The following is a 15,209-nucleotide window of genomic DNA, read 5'->3' as shown; positions in this document are numbered from 1 at the left end:
AAAGGTCTAGAGAGCAACACTGTTACTTTAGGGGTATTTATTATGTATGAGTATATATTGTATAAAGTTTCCCTGGTCTTATTCCTCACTGCTAGTTTCCAATTAACTTGCAGATCTGTATAAAGCTTAAATTTTCTTCTAATTACTGGACTCAGAATGCCTAGCTCGGTGAGAGCATCTGTTTATAAAAATCAAACCTAAGAGATTAGGTGAAAGAAGATACCTTTCCAGAGCACTGGCTAAAGAAAGCTCTACTCCAAAGCGTAAGTGAACTCAATTCTCTCCTGATTTGACATCTAATAAAATGTTATGACATAATCTGTAGTTTATGCTTTAAATTAAACCCTGACAAGTAGCAAAAATAACAAAGAACATCCTAGGCTCCAAATCGAATTAACTGAGCGGAGTAGAATAGCAGGGATCTGGAAAAGAAAATGCATTCCTTTATGACATTATGTGACCATGTTTTCTCCAATGGAGAAGGAATTGAAGGAAAAACGGCAGTATATTCAGCAACACAGAGCAGCACACTCAGATAAGCTTCTAAAAATCAGTCCTGATGGACAGGCTAGAAGGAGGTGGCAGGTTTCACTTGATGATATGCAAATCCAAATTACACTAAACACATCTATGGGTTTGGGGTTTTTTGGCATGGAACGAAAGATGTTGTAGAACAAAAACAAAAGATGAAACGGGATTGGAAGTGGTTAAAGCACATAAACTGAAAAACAGGGATTATCATGGACAAGTAGCTGAAGTGTTGAGATGTGGTATGAATACTCAGATGTACTCAGAGCATTGAATGTCAGTGTCCCCTTTAGTGGTGTTAAAAGTACCACACACACCAGTCATTTACCATGGCTTTTATTACCAGAAATGAAAACAACCCCCTTGTTATGAATTCCGGGTATTTTTAGATACCTCATGCATTTGTGGCAATTATGAAGTAAACCAATATTTACAAGAACTTGTGTGAGGTGGAGATACACTGCATTGCACAGGATGTACTGGGGTGATAAAATGACCTTTTACAGTGTTTTATTGTTACCGTATTTTTGTTCACCTCTTGCCTGTTGTCCTAATCATCCACTCCCCATTACTGTTTGAGTTGCTGTTCTTCAGAAACTGTTTGTAGAGATAAAAAGCAAGTATAGTGACATCAAACAGCCTCTCCTCCCAAAGCTCTGTTACATCTGAAGTCCACTGGCTTAATGAATACTTTTTGGTGTATATAAATTAGCAGGTTTTAAGGCCAGCATGTTTCTGCTTCATGGTTACCCCTCACGAATTGGGCAGGTTTCAGCAATGCTCTCTCTCTCTCTCTCTCTATATATATATATTTGTAGGAACTTTTAGAATGTTTAAAACATCCTCGTGAGAGAGGGAAGGAAAAAAAAAAGTGTACTGATATAGTAACTCCTGTAAATATAAAAAATTTTAAAAACAATCCTAACACCCCCCCTCCCCCCAAAAAACCCAAAACAAAACCCAAAAACCAACACAAATTTTGGAGGGAGGGGGAAAATATCTTAAAATCTCTACCCTAACCTGAAATGTTTCCAGTTATTGAGGAGCTTGTCTTTTCTCTATCTTGGAGGACAGTTAACAGGACTTTCTGGTACTGTGCTACTCCCTTCCTCAGCCTTGCCGTCCCAGCACCCTTGCTCCAGGGTGTCATTCCGTATGGAGCGGCTCAGACGCTGCAGCCTTCCCTCCGTGCCCTGGGTGCGGTTCCTTTCCCGTTGCCAGCCCAAAGGGCCGCGGCGGTGCGGGGAGCGGCGGCCAGCCCCGGCCGAGGGGCTGCCCTTTCGCTGCGGCGGGCAGAAACCGTGGCAGCCCCAAGGCGATACAAGCCTCCGTTTGCGGAACCGAGGCCTAAAATAACACGCTGCTACTAGATAATAAGGCATTTATTACGAATCACGAATTTAGTGATGAGTAAACTTCATTAATATTATTAAGTAAACCTCTTTCCTCCTCCGCAAGGTTACAGGTGTAGGGAGGTAGGTCGAGCCAAACGAGCCCCCAAAAGAGGCGCTGACAAACCTCCCGCCCGTTCAGCCCGCGGCCCGGCGTCTGCCGGTGCAAGGAGCCGCCGGGCAGCCGCGCCGGGCTGGCCTCTGAGCCGCGGCGGGGGGCGGGCGGCGGTGCCGGCGGCAGACGTCAGCCGCAGCCTCTCTGTGGGCCCCTCCGTGCTGCATCATCCCGCCTCCGTCCCGCCTCCCGCCCTCTCCCCGCGTCCCTGCCAGGGCAGCGTGCGCGCTGGGAGCCGCCGCCCGCCCTGACCGGCCTGTGCGCTCTTCGCCCCCCGCAGCGTTTCTCCCTTTGGCGCTCTGGAGCTGCCTGGCGGGGGCTGAATAAAGCAGCCGGGCGCGCCCCCCACCCCCGCTCCCGCCCGCCTGCCTTCCCTCCTCCCCTCTCCCCCTTTCCTTCCCTTCCCTCCCCGTCCCTTCCTCTCTCCGCCTGGTGCCGCCACCGCTGAGGAGAAGGAACATGGCGAAAGCGGAGCAAGTCCTCAGCCTCGAACCGCAACACGAGCTCAAATTCAAAGGTACGAGGCGGCGGCTGCCGCCATCCCCCGCAGCCTCCCCGCGCTGGGCCGGCGGCGCGGCCGCTCTCAGGTCCGGCTCCGGCGGCAGCCATTTTCCGGGGACCGGGGCTGGGCACCAGCCGCTAAAATGTCCTTCAGTGCCGCGGCCGCCGCCCCCCGTCCTGCCGGGCCTCTCCCGCCAGCCGCGGGGTGGGGAGGTGTGCCCCGGCCCACGGAGCCGCAGCGGGACGCAGGGGTCCCTGCTGGGCCTTGCCCCCGCCGCGGCTGCGCCGCCCGCCCCCACCCGCGCCGCGGGCGGCTGCTGCAGGGCCGAGGGCGGCCTGAGGGAAGAGTGCGCGGGGGGGTCCCGGCCGCCGCCTTCTCCGGGCGGCAGCGGAGCTGCGCGCCCAGGAAAAGACGCTTTTTACCGCAGGCTGACCTTCCCCCAGCGCGGCGGAGGGGTCGCTGCGGCCGTCGGGCGTGGGCCGGGGCTGCGGGCGGGGGCAGGCAGCGCCCGAGCCCCACGGAGCCGCCCGGGAGGGAGGAATATCCGAGGCGGGCGGGAGCAGCCCTTGGCCTCCGCGGAGGTGTGGTGGCGGGAGAAGCGAGTGGATTTTCGGCTGACGTTGAGGCAGGAGCTCGGCGGCTCTGAGACCCCCGTGCCTGAGGCGGGGGAGGCGAGTGTTCCCCGAGCTGTCACGCAGCTGGGGCGTGGGGCACCCGAAACGTGTTCGTGGGCTCGGCCGAGCTTTAAGCGAAAACATAGGGCCTCTGGCCGGGGACTGGGCAGCGTGTTGTGGCTTTTTCATATTATTATTACAATTGGACAAGCCCTTTAGATAAACTAATCGTGAATACTCGACCTGAGCAAAAAAAATCATCTCTTTTTTAAATAAAAATTTTGAATGGGTTTAATTTTTTGCTGGCGTTGAAATGTCTGTCTCGTAGCCTGACAGCACTACTGTAATACAATATTCTGGGATTACAAATAAGCATTCAGCAAGTTTATTTATGCTTCTAGAGTCAGAGGTGCTTTATAGCTTCATTTGAATATCTAGCCAATATGCATTTTTTTAAAACGGTGATTTATTTACTGTCTTCTGGTAAATACAACACTCATGTACATTTTCAAATGCAAGAGGCTTTTTTTATATAGTAGGTATATTAGAAGTAATAATATTAAGTGGGCTTATGAAAATGCATAGTAATAAACTGGATGGAATGACTATATCTTTGTTGTAAGCTGAAGTATTTGCATGTTGTTATGGCAGCAGTATCAAACATACTTAAGAAGGAAACTCTTGTTGTAACATTATGTTTTAAGTACGATTAGATGAAAATCTGCCATTTTTTCTGAGTAATATTGCTTTCAACGATCAAGTGAATCCAAACTCAGGTGGGAAAAAAATGGGGCCTTAATTGGCAGTGACTTGCTAATGAGATATAATTGTAATTCACAGTTTGTTGGGGTTTTTTTCATTGCATGCAGGTACAAACCCAGACAATTCATGCTTTTTGTTGAAATAAAGATAACTTGTCAGGCTGCCCATCATTCATTTGAGGGTCTGGGCTAAACAATCGGTAACTATTGAAGCTAAATCAACTGACCACAGAGATTTTTGGTTGCTAGGTCTTTAGCCAGCAACATACGCTCCCTATCACATAAAATGTTACTTGACTACCTGCAGCTAATAAATGGCTTAGTTTAAAAGTATGCTTAAATATTAATGTTCAAACAGACTTAATGCTATGGATCACACTCATATGGCTTGGCAATAAATTCTGTCGTACAGTCCTCTCTTAACAAGCAGTGCTGACCGCTGTCCTTCATTCAGGAAAGGCCAATTTGAAATATTCATAAAGTAAATTCTGCTCTAAGCACTTCTTGTCCTACTGGTTTTGTGATGGCATATTGCCTGGTAATATGGCAGTAATGATTTTCTCACCTTTGTAAATAGTTGCATTTCTTTCCAGAGCGTTGCTTTGCACCCTGCAAATAGATACAAACTGACAGAGGTCAGTAGTGCTGCTGACTGGCACAGTTGTGCTTCCTTGCTAGTGAGCTCTGAAAGAGCTGATGCTTAATGTAGGGCAACAATGTCAAGGAGGTAGGACTGTAAACCAAGTTTCACAAACACAGGAAATGGATGGAGGTCTTAGTCGAAATGCAGGTAGGAAAAGCAGAAAATAGTCAGCTCTGATAGTGTTAAAAGTGCTCTGTATAGCTCTTAAATATGGAATCTAGAGGGTGGCATGATGTTCACAAAATGATGTGGGGAATAAGATATCAAAGTGAGGATTTCTTCTATAACATCTCGGTCACTGTGGGTTTGCAACCACCTCTCTTAGCCAGCACTCTCACTTGTAAAGGATTGAAGACCTTTTTGAGGAAGCTTTTACAGCACCTTGATTTGCAGTGAATCTCCTCTGTTTGTTTGGCACTCTCTTTCAAAATACTGTGTTTGGGACTTGTTTGCAAAAATATCAAAGGAGATTTTTCATGCTAGATGTGGTTTGATGGAGTTTTTTTTCACAGCATGTGAACATGAGTAGGGGTTGTCTTTCCTCCCTGCCTCCCATCTCCTACACTGTAACACACATGCTCCAAAATAGCATCAGCATGTGCTGTGCCGAAATGCAGCTGTGAATAGTGGGAGGCAGGACACCATTCCGTGGCTGGAGGTGCCTGTTTCCCTGCCCTGATCTTTGATGCCATGTGAAATAGGAGCTTTACTGCCTTGCCAGTGACTTCCTCCACTTTTTGGTTGTTGTAAACTTGCAGCCTAGGTGAGAAGGCATTGAACTAAAGATTTATTACTCAGACTTTGTTGGTAATAAATGATGAAAAAGATCATTGTTGTTACCCATGATACTTCTATTTATGTTTCCTTTTCCTAGGAGAAAACATCCAATAATCTGCCAAGGATTACGTAGATTACAGTATTCAAGGCTCTGATTTGAGGAATTACTGCTTGTAAACTTAGACAAGTATGTGTAATTCTGGCTACTTTTGCTAGGTGCTCTTGGCTGCAGCTGTTAGTGAGTGTGCCACCCTTGTGCTGGAGGGCACTGCCTCCTGCATGTCACAGGATGGCTACTCAGTGAGGCCCATCTGTCATTTCAGCATCATGTGCCTGTCTGGAATTGAGGTGATTTGTTTAATGTCAGTAATTAAGATTTAGTTAGAATATAACTTGGTTTAGAACTTGCCTGGGTTTTTAGGTGTTTAAAGTGCTGCTGCATTCTTTGCAGATGCATAGTGTCAGAGGAGTAGTGTTTAGTATGGAACATGCTCAAAAGCAAAGGTGAGGCAGGCTGAAGTATATTTCAGCAACGTTTTTAGAGGTTTGCTACAGGTTAGGCTGGACTTATGACTCAGCACTCTGTTGCAGTGCTCCCCAAGTGGCAAACAGCAGTACTGCCAAACGCAGGATTAATTCCTTGCAAAACTGTGTGAGTTCCTGCCAGGTGAAAATGCTGTTTCCTGTTCCCAGTATGTGATTTTTGCACCCGCATACATGCAGTATGTCACTGTGTAACTTTGCTTTCTGCAAAGAGCACAATAATAATCCAGAATAGCCAATACTTTTCAGTCCTAATAGTACTGATTCAGACCTGGCCTGAGGCCTAGCTATCACCTATCACTGACTCAGTTGAATCCCCTGAGTACATCAGAGCTGCAGTCAAAAGATGTGGCCTTGGCCCATATAGATGTGCTTGGTCCCAACAGTATGGCTGTGAGTGAGGTATGTGGTATCTAGCCACAGTCCCATGCAGCCTGTGTAACCTGCATTGCTGTGGTTAGGTTGCTGCCACTCCCAAAAAAGATAGTTTGAGCTGTTTCGGTTAAATCTGGGTAAACTGTTGTCAGATTTGTGCATTGCAGTGTAGGTGTCTAAAACCTTTTGTATCTGACACAAGTATCCAGTTCTTCTCAGATAGCAGGCTAAGGCTGCTTAATCCAACAGTAACATTTGGGACATAAGATTAGTTGTTACTGAACCTGCAGTTGTTGAATCTCAGAAGAGAGGTTAAGGACTTAGTCAGACATTGTGACTAGACTATATAATTACACCTCTGTCCCTGTCAGGATCTGTCTATAGTGATTGAAGCACTCCTGCACTGTATTCCAAGGGATTTGGCTCTGTGCTTATTCTTTTCTGTATCGGATAAACAGGGATTTCTAGTCACTGCCACTGGAACTGGCTGTGTTTAAGAATGTAAAATACTGACAATGCTGTGAGGAGTTGCCTGTTTAGTGTAATTAATATGCATCTTTTAAGCTGAAAATTTACATGCTGTTCTCTTTAAACTATTAGAGCCCTCCTGGTATTCAGAGCATATTGGCAGTCAGTACTAGGGTATCTTTATTCTTTGAAGGCTGCTGTGCCAATGACTATCTGCTTTTCTTCTGAAAAATGCACCAGGCTTCCTTTTCTCTAGCCTCATTCCTAGTAAAATCATTATTGATGTATTGAATTTATGCAAGCCTTCACATCCCTCTACAGATTTCTGTTTGATTATCAAGATATACACTTGAAAGAGGATGTAGTATTGAAATAACAGGCAAGCTTCCTAATTCTAAAGAAATCTAAGTGTGTAGCCCAACTGTCAAACAAAATTAGTCATTTTCTGGTGACACTTTTAAGTATTTGCAGTTCATGTAATGCTCATTATTCTTGCAGCTTAGCTAGAATCAATAGCTTATTCTAAATACTAGTGTTTATTACTGTTGTATAGACTTACTGCATCTCGCTGATTTGTTCTAATTTCATGTGCCTCACTAGTTTGATAATTTCTTCATCCTTTTGCCTAGATTCCTTTAAAAGAGCAGCATCTGTAAGAAGTAGAGGTAAAAGCAAGATAATGATGCATTTTGAATGTCTCATGATACATCTCATTTTTTGAAAGGTGCAATAAGTTGAAGGACCTGGCTTCTGTTGAGCTTCCTTAGTCTGCTGGTGTCCTATACAGTAGAGACAGGACATGAACAGCTTCACTGGGGAGGGGCGAGTCGTAGGTGTGTGGGCTAACAGAAACTTGAAACTTTGAACAGGATGATTAGCCAAGTAACAATTGTATCAGATATGTGAAGCAATCAAGGAGATTTAGCTGTGTTTTCTGGTAACTTTTATTAATGTATTTAGGTCTCCAAAGATCTATTTCCAGAAATCTCACAGTTTGCTTGAAGGCTTTGGCCAATGTCATATATGGGTTAAAGGCTTTTCAGTAATTTTGTATTGCACAGATTTTGAGAACTGTGTTTGAAGTAATGGGATCAAAATGTTACTGTTTCAAGGAAAGTTCTAATGCAGTTGTAAAATCACCATGAGCAGCTATTATTTCATGGTTACTTCTCTAAGTTTTGTGGTGGATTGTGCCTGTAATGTGATCAACTGCTTGCTTTTATTGTAAGGGATGGGACACACATTCATAACTTCCTGTTCTTTGGGAATCTCCTGTTTGTACACTAATTTTCAGCTCACTTTGAGCTATGGAACTATTGCAATGATACGTGAAAACTGTTATTTAGAGCTCATCAGAGTGGCAGACTGCCAATCTGATTTGATTGTTGGGATATGTCCTATTCATCCTTTCAGAAAAAATATCTGGTAACAAATTGTATTGAAAATGCATCTGTAAACAAGGTAAGGTGGCTGCCTTATGTCCCAGGAGTCTGGCTATCATGTCAAAATAAGACATAGGTTTTGTTTCATAGTGAGTGCAGGTTCACACAGGTGCATAGCGGTAAATAGTATTTCCCAGCTGCCACCCTGCATGCCATGTGCAATAGCTTAGCATTCGCGAAAGAGGAATATGAAGTAGAAAGTTACACGGGAGTTTCTGATAGTTCACTCTCATTGTAAATTCAGTTCTTGCCTTTTTTCCTCACTTCACAGGTTTTATAAATTAAAAACTTATCAGTAGTCGTGCTTTATTTCTTTTAAAACAGGTTAGCTGCCTTTGAGCACAAGGCTGAATTTTGTTTAGTTGCAGTCTGATTCAGAATGAGGATTGTGAAAGTTAAAGTACAAACCTTTAAATAGAGTGTCAGATCTGTTTTGAAACTCAATTGGAAAAAGGGCATCATCACCATAGTGAATGATCCAACTTTATAAGCTCAAGTCAGCTTACATCTATGAGCAAATACCCAATTTTAAAAGACGCTTAATTTGTTCTGTGCGCCCAACTCTGGAAGGTATCGATTGCATCGAATGGGTTTATAATCAAATGAGCAACTTCTGCATACGTCATAATGCAATTTTTGTAGAAGACTCAGTGGCCAAGGGATTGCCTTGTTTCATTTTTTTAGAGTGCCTCTAAACAGAGCTTTCTGCCTAGCTGGGGACAATGCAGGAGTCAAGTGACCCTTGCTAATTCTACCCTCATCTTGGTCCCACTTATTTTCTACTATCTTGTTACCATATTGGTCTTCTGTTTGCTCCCTGCTGGGAACAACTAATAACTACAGAACGCATTTCATAGTTGGTATAATAACAGCCTTTTTTTACTTTTTCTGTCTATGTAGCTGGTTGGCTTTGAAAGCTTTATTGATGGTGTTTGCAACAGTTTTATTGTGGTAACAGCTGTTGTTTCAGACTTAAATTCCATCTTTGTATTTGTAGGGAATGTGGTCTTTAACATTATCACCATACTGCTGCAAGCTGTGTGGGTTTTTTCAAGTAAGCCCCCACCAATTTGAGAACCTGGTTTGGTCAGTATCTCTTTCCCAGTTAGACCTCTCTCTTTGAATGAGGAGTCTTGATACTGGTAATAACAGTTCCTACCACGAGTAACATTGAAGCTTCCTTTAATTGTCTTCCTCTGTGATGACCAGAGGCAGAAAAGAAGGCTAAATATATGAATAGGCAAATACCAGTTTATCTAAACTAGAGGCCAGATTCATACCAGGTCCATTCCTCTGGTGTTTGACCCAAGATTTATTCAATATATAAATCCCTTCATACCTGCTTTGTAGGCTGAGATGTCTGTAGAGGCATATAGGATATTTTCAGAGATGTGTGGAGTGTTGTTGATTTTAAAACTTGGCCTGCTAGGCAACCTCTCATAAAGAGGGATTTGTGCCATCAGTCTGGAACAGCTGTCACAAGCTTGCCATCATTAAAAATGTATGCAAAGTGAATCACCATTCCTGTGTTTAATTCAGTGCGGTATTGAAATGCACATGGATTGAAGTGATTGTTTACACTAGCAAGACAATCCGGATTGAGAGTTGATTGAGTCTGTCCTTTCTGCTTTGTAGCTGTTCTGAAAATTGCTTACTTCAACTGTAATTCTTCTGGCCTCAAAAACATTTGTACAAATTGGGTACTGCTGCTGCCTGCAGTATATTATCCCATATTATTATAAATACTTTATAAAAATAATCTCTTTACTAAACCACTTTAGTGTCTGGTTCTCTGAGCTGTGAACGAAGCCCCTTATACCACGGTGCTATGGATTAAAGATTTTATCGTTCTAAATTTAATCCTGTTTTCTTGGTTGGTTTCCACGAGGGATGGAAAAAATAGGGAAGAGGGAGGTTTGCCTGGTGATCCAGTTACTTACCGTGCAAATTATAAAATTGTGTAGGTGTGGGGCTTGCTGTGGAGCCAAATCTTATATTTTTTTGCAAACAATCTTAAAGACCTAATTCAAGTTAGGTGTGCTTGGTGAAGGCATGTCAAATGACTATCTAATTCTTTAAGGAGACGGGGAAAAAAGCTTTTTGTTTTTACCATGACTGCTTCTTTTCTAACCAGTTACTTCATCCTTACTGGTACTTAATGTTCCTCACAAGCCGGACTCCAGCCCTCCTGTGTACAGTTTCGTGTTTGGACTGCCACTGTTGTCTGTTTATATTTGTAACTGCTTCTTGTGATGTGTGAATTAACAACTTATTTTGCATCTTCTCCAAATATTTGCATGCATAATTTCCTCTGATTTGCAATGTCTCCTCTTCTGGCCTTCCTACATTTTTTAGCAGACTAGGAGCAAAATTGTAATGGCAGGAAGATTCTTTTTTTCTTGTGTAGCTGTTGTTCCACCACACTTACTGGCATTGTATGGTGGTGCAGGTAATGCTTATGGAAGTTTATATTTGGAGAATGCAACTTCACATTTGTATCCTGTTCTGTGCTAGACAGTATAAGCTGTCAGGTATTTTTTTCCCTATTAAGTTTTCTTACTGCTTCTGATTAAATTTCTGATCTGATTTTGGTTTAATGAGTTGGGTTTTTTTCTTTTTGATTATGAAAGCGCACTAAATAAGCTATTTTTCAAGTGGTTCCTCAGAAATGTAGCTTGATAAATTCACGATTCCTTACTTGTAGCTCTAGTTTCTTACTGCCTATTTAGTTTTTAAAAATTCACTAGAAAAGCAACTACTGATTGTGCATCCCAAATTCTCTGATTTTACTCATTCTTCTGATATTTGCAATTTATGCATGGTATTGCACTTAAAATATTTGCTCAGTTGCTATTTAAGTTACAGATCAAATTTGTCTATTTGAAGAGTGTATATGAGCATAAAATTAGAGTAGTTAAGTTGCCCCTTCCTTGCTATTTTAATATGCATCAGAAATGGAAATTAGCGAGGAAATTAGACCAGGAGAAATTACTTCACAAGGAAAAGCATAGTTTGTGCAGGTGGTTAAAATCACAATGCTTCTTCCAGGGAGTTACTTTACAGTGACCTCAGTCTTTAGCACTGTTCTTGCAAGGGAAGCTTGCACATCAGGCCACAGTCATGCTCTGCTCCCTGCTGCTGCATCTCAGTTTCTCCCTGGGGGCCTGTGCTTTTCTTCAGTAGCATTTCACTACCCACCCAGCAACCTCTATGAATGAGACTTCTAGCCATGTAGAATTAGTAGGTGTCTTACTGGAAGAAGGTCTGACTAGATCACGTTTATTGAAAGAGGTAGCTACTATTCCATTATCAAAAGGGAGTATGCCACTATTTTCTGGGCTGTTTTAATACCTGAAGAGAGCTGGTATGTGTTGTATTTGTGAGTGAAATGAACAAAGTAGTACAATATGTTTGGCATTCAGTTCTAAAAGAATATGAAAGCACAGCTGATACCAAGGTATACCTCTAAAAGCTAGCCAGCTCTAGCATCAGGTTCTTGTTTATGCAGTTGTGTGTTGAAAATTGCTTTAAGTTTAGGATATAGAGAAAATATTTCATATTGTGTGATCTTTGCTGCTGAAAATTGCTGTAAGTAATGTTAGGGTGTAATAAAATGCTGAAGAGATCAGTTGGAAAACACAAGTGATACTGGTACCAAAATTATTTGAAGGGCATATTCTTCCATTTCACTTGGAAAGCTTGTGTGTCACCTCTCAGTGCTTACAACTGTGAAGTCAAGCTGTTAATGATGCTCTGAGGAAAAAAAAGAAGTGACAAAAATTACATACTAATAGATAGCCTGAAAATAGCCTTCAGTCTCATGTTTGTGTTTTCTTTTTTTTTTCCCCATTAAGCATAAGGCATGCTCTGGCAAAAATAGGTTGTGCCAAAACAGGCCAGAGAAAGACACCATCAGTCCATCCAGATGGAATAGTTCACTGCCAACCTTGCTTCAACTTCAGATCATGTGCTTATGTTCGTTTTCTACATCGTCCTTTTTTTTTCCCCCTTAGGTAGTTTTAGTGATTCTGTATTCTTTAAAAACAATACTTCCCTGTGTCAGCTGTTGCATGGGGAGTGATTTGGATGGCATTTCTATTTTTTTAATATGTTTTTCACCGAGGCTTCTGCTTGATGCAGCAGAAGTGACAGCGGCCACTTCCCTCCCATCACATCAAGGGCTCTTTTGGGTGAGGACAGTTGCAGTAAGAGTAAAGAAATGAATTCCACAAGGTAGGGATTTATAACTACTTCCACTTAAAATCTGAGCTGGGGTTGAAGATTTTAATGGTTTATACAAGAATTAAGAGAGGACTAAGTCTTTGTTAAAAATAATTACCAAATTTGGGGTTGTTGGTTTCTCTCAGTTAGTTACTTGTGAAATCAGATGTTTATGCAACACAGGCACTTCTTGTTTCTTATTTTTTGACTTTTTTTATTTCAAAAGTTGTGGATGCTCAATTATGGATGTCTTCAGAGCCAGATGATGATTAAAACTTGGCATACAGTACTTTTTAAAACACTAATCTTCATAAGATTCTCTGTAATTACATAAGTATTCTCCTGACTTCACAGAGAGGAAAGCTATAAGAGTCCAAACCTGCTTCTGTTTTGGAGTTGCTGTCAACTCTTAAAGCTCTTAATAGCAGAAGATCGAACCCTTAAGTGATTTGTCTAAAGACAAGTAAGATGGTGGGAGAGTTTGATTGGTTCTTGGATGTTCTTGATTCACAGGCACCTGGCTGATAGCTCAAGATGTCTCGCTTGACATTTCAGCTTTTTTCATTTTAGTGTTTATTTTCAAAGGTCATCAACTTATATATGACTTTAAAAAGAAGTGCATAGTAAGTCAAGTTCTACATCTGCTACTGAGCCCTCTTTCTGAATTTTGTTTATTTTTACTATATTTCTATTGCTGATAGACACCCCCAAAAATACAATCAGAGAAGTTGTGGGAATAAATTAAATCACTTGGTACTGTCAGAGGCATAGTAAACAATCTGAGAAACAACTCAGATGTGATGAGGTAAAAGTAGGAAGGCTGAAATAGTCACATGGAGAAACAACTCTGGTTTTTGGTGGTTGTGGTTTTATTGATGGTGATAATGTGCTCTTGCAAGGTCTCTGCAATAGGTTTGTACATACTAGAGCAGGGCGAGGTAGATCCCTGGTTTGAAGGGCAGACAAGCCAATGAGGAGGCATTTTGGCATGGGAACAGGAGCCAGCATGATGTGTGATGGGGAAGGGAGCTTGAAATATTGCATTCAATCCCCACCCTTTCCACTCACATATGTAGGGTGAATGTAGCTCTTGCGCGGGATGAATTATTGCTCCATGTGGACATCTGCTAGTCAGGGCACATCAATGTGTAGGATTTGGGCTCTTGAGAATAGCCACAAACCAAGTTTCCCCTGCACTGCTTTCCACAATCTCCCTTATTAAAGATTCCTTGGTTACCTTTATATGGCTGATTAATGTGTCAGGTGATGAACGACTTTCATCTGACACATTGATGGGATTAAACCATGGTGAAATACATCCTTTCCCTCTTATTGTTGCCTTCCACAGCTTTTCAAAAGGAAGCACAAGAGGAGTTGTCTGACCAGAAGCTCTGCCTTTATTTTTGGCCATTTCCAATTACCTTGATTTTGGATACCTGTCTGTGGTGGTGAGCTGAAGTGACAAAGGTTTTCTTAGGGAAAGACGAAGAAAGTTCATCTAAAAAGTTTTGGGAATAACATGGGCAGCTTGATGAGACTTTGGTCCTGCTGATCAACAGTTGCCAGTTTAACGTGGCTACAAACATATCGAGTGCTCCTGCAGTGCTTTTGCTCTGAGGAGCAGTTCAGTACATTTATTAAAGGATGCCTGACTTCAAACAGATGAGAACTTACATTGAATTTAAGCGCAAAAAAATTTAAGGATGTGCCTTAATTGCTTTCAACAATTATGCCAACAGTGTAAGTGTGACTGCAGCATGTATACCAAGATGTGCCAGCTTTAACCTACTAAATATATGAGACCTTGTTGCCTTAATTTGTCGGAACACTATGCAGAAAGATTTGGTTTCCCTGATGCCAGTGTCATGAGTGCTGCTTGGTCTGGCTGAAAACTGAGTCTCCCTTTTCTCTTCCCAACTGCCCCCTCCATCACTCCCTGCCTTGTCAGTGGATTAATTTTCAGCCTGAACAGCTCCCTGGCTCAGCTCTCAGCACAAGCAGATGAACACACATGCAGCTAGCACAAGCAGTTGAGGGACATGAGAGGTCAGCCCACTGCCCCTTTCAGCAGTGACGTGGACTGATACAGGAGTAAAACCACCCTGGGACTGTGCCCCACTTAATAGGTGTAGTTAATTATAAAGATGATGTAGTATTTGCACATATAAATCTGCAGGGGACTATGCCTATTTGGTTTGAATGTTCCTGCCCAAGCCTGTGCCATCAAAGCTTTCCTTCTGCTGATTCTTGTGCTAACTTCTTTCACATGCCAAAGAGTGCAAATCAATGTTCTTGCTGCTTTGAAAGTACGTGTATATAAGGACTGTTTATTTGCCATGCTAAAGCATGGAATTTTGATTGAGATGAGAATAGTTCTATTTAGTTACAAGTGATGCAGCTGTGTAACATGAGTACTGTGAATAAGTGACAAGAAACTTAGAGCGAGTACTGAGCTGTAAGTTACCCACCTGGATTTTCCAGTACAATTATGGGCAATTTTTATTGCAGTGAGAGTTATTAAAAATTTAAATAGAGTTGACATCATGTTCTTTTGACCTCATTCTTTGGCTTTTATATTATTACTAAAATGATCTGGGATATTACAATGCAGTACACTGCAGAATGACACTCTTAGGAAAGATTGATAGAGCCCTGGTGTTTGAATAGGAAATGGAGCGTGGCAAATTCTTAGCTAATGCTGTGATCTTCAGATGGGAAGGGTTGTATGCATAGCTCCTGGGTGGAAAGCCATAGCTGTAGTTTGAAGCTAACCCTGCTGAAAAGTGACCCTATGAAAAACAGTGATACCTCTTACTGTTTGTTATTGCA

The 15,209-nt window shown here is 42.4% G+C and overlaps 1 protein-coding gene across 2 annotated transcripts in view; it reads left to right on the top strand.

Moving 5' to 3' along the window:
- The first annotated feature begins 2,211 nt into the window (after positions 1-2,211).
- VAPB (VAMP associated protein B and C) overlaps positions 2,212-15,209 on the top strand; it is a 30,916-nt gene continuing 17,918 nt past the window's right edge. Inside the window, exon 1 of one of the 2 annotated variants that reach the window (XM_062008875.1) lies at positions 2,212-2,551. In XM_062008875.1, coding sequence (XP_061864859.1) covers positions 2,494-2,551 — 58 coding nt within the window. In that variant the 5' untranslated portion in view covers positions 2,212-2,493. The remainder of the gene's footprint in view (positions 2,552-15,209) is intronic. The other variant, XM_062008874.1, reaches the window with a different exon arrangement.

This window comes from Colius striatus, chromosome 16 (assembly GCF_028858725.1).
Source record: "Colius striatus isolate bColStr4 chromosome 16, bColStr4.1.hap1, whole genome shotgun sequence".
In the NCBI taxonomy this organism is placed as follows: Eukaryota; Metazoa; Chordata; class Aves; order Coliiformes; family Coliidae; genus Colius; species Colius striatus.
The sequence above is the reverse complement of the archived record's forward strand: the minus strand, read 5'-3'. Positions and strand labels throughout refer to the sequence as shown.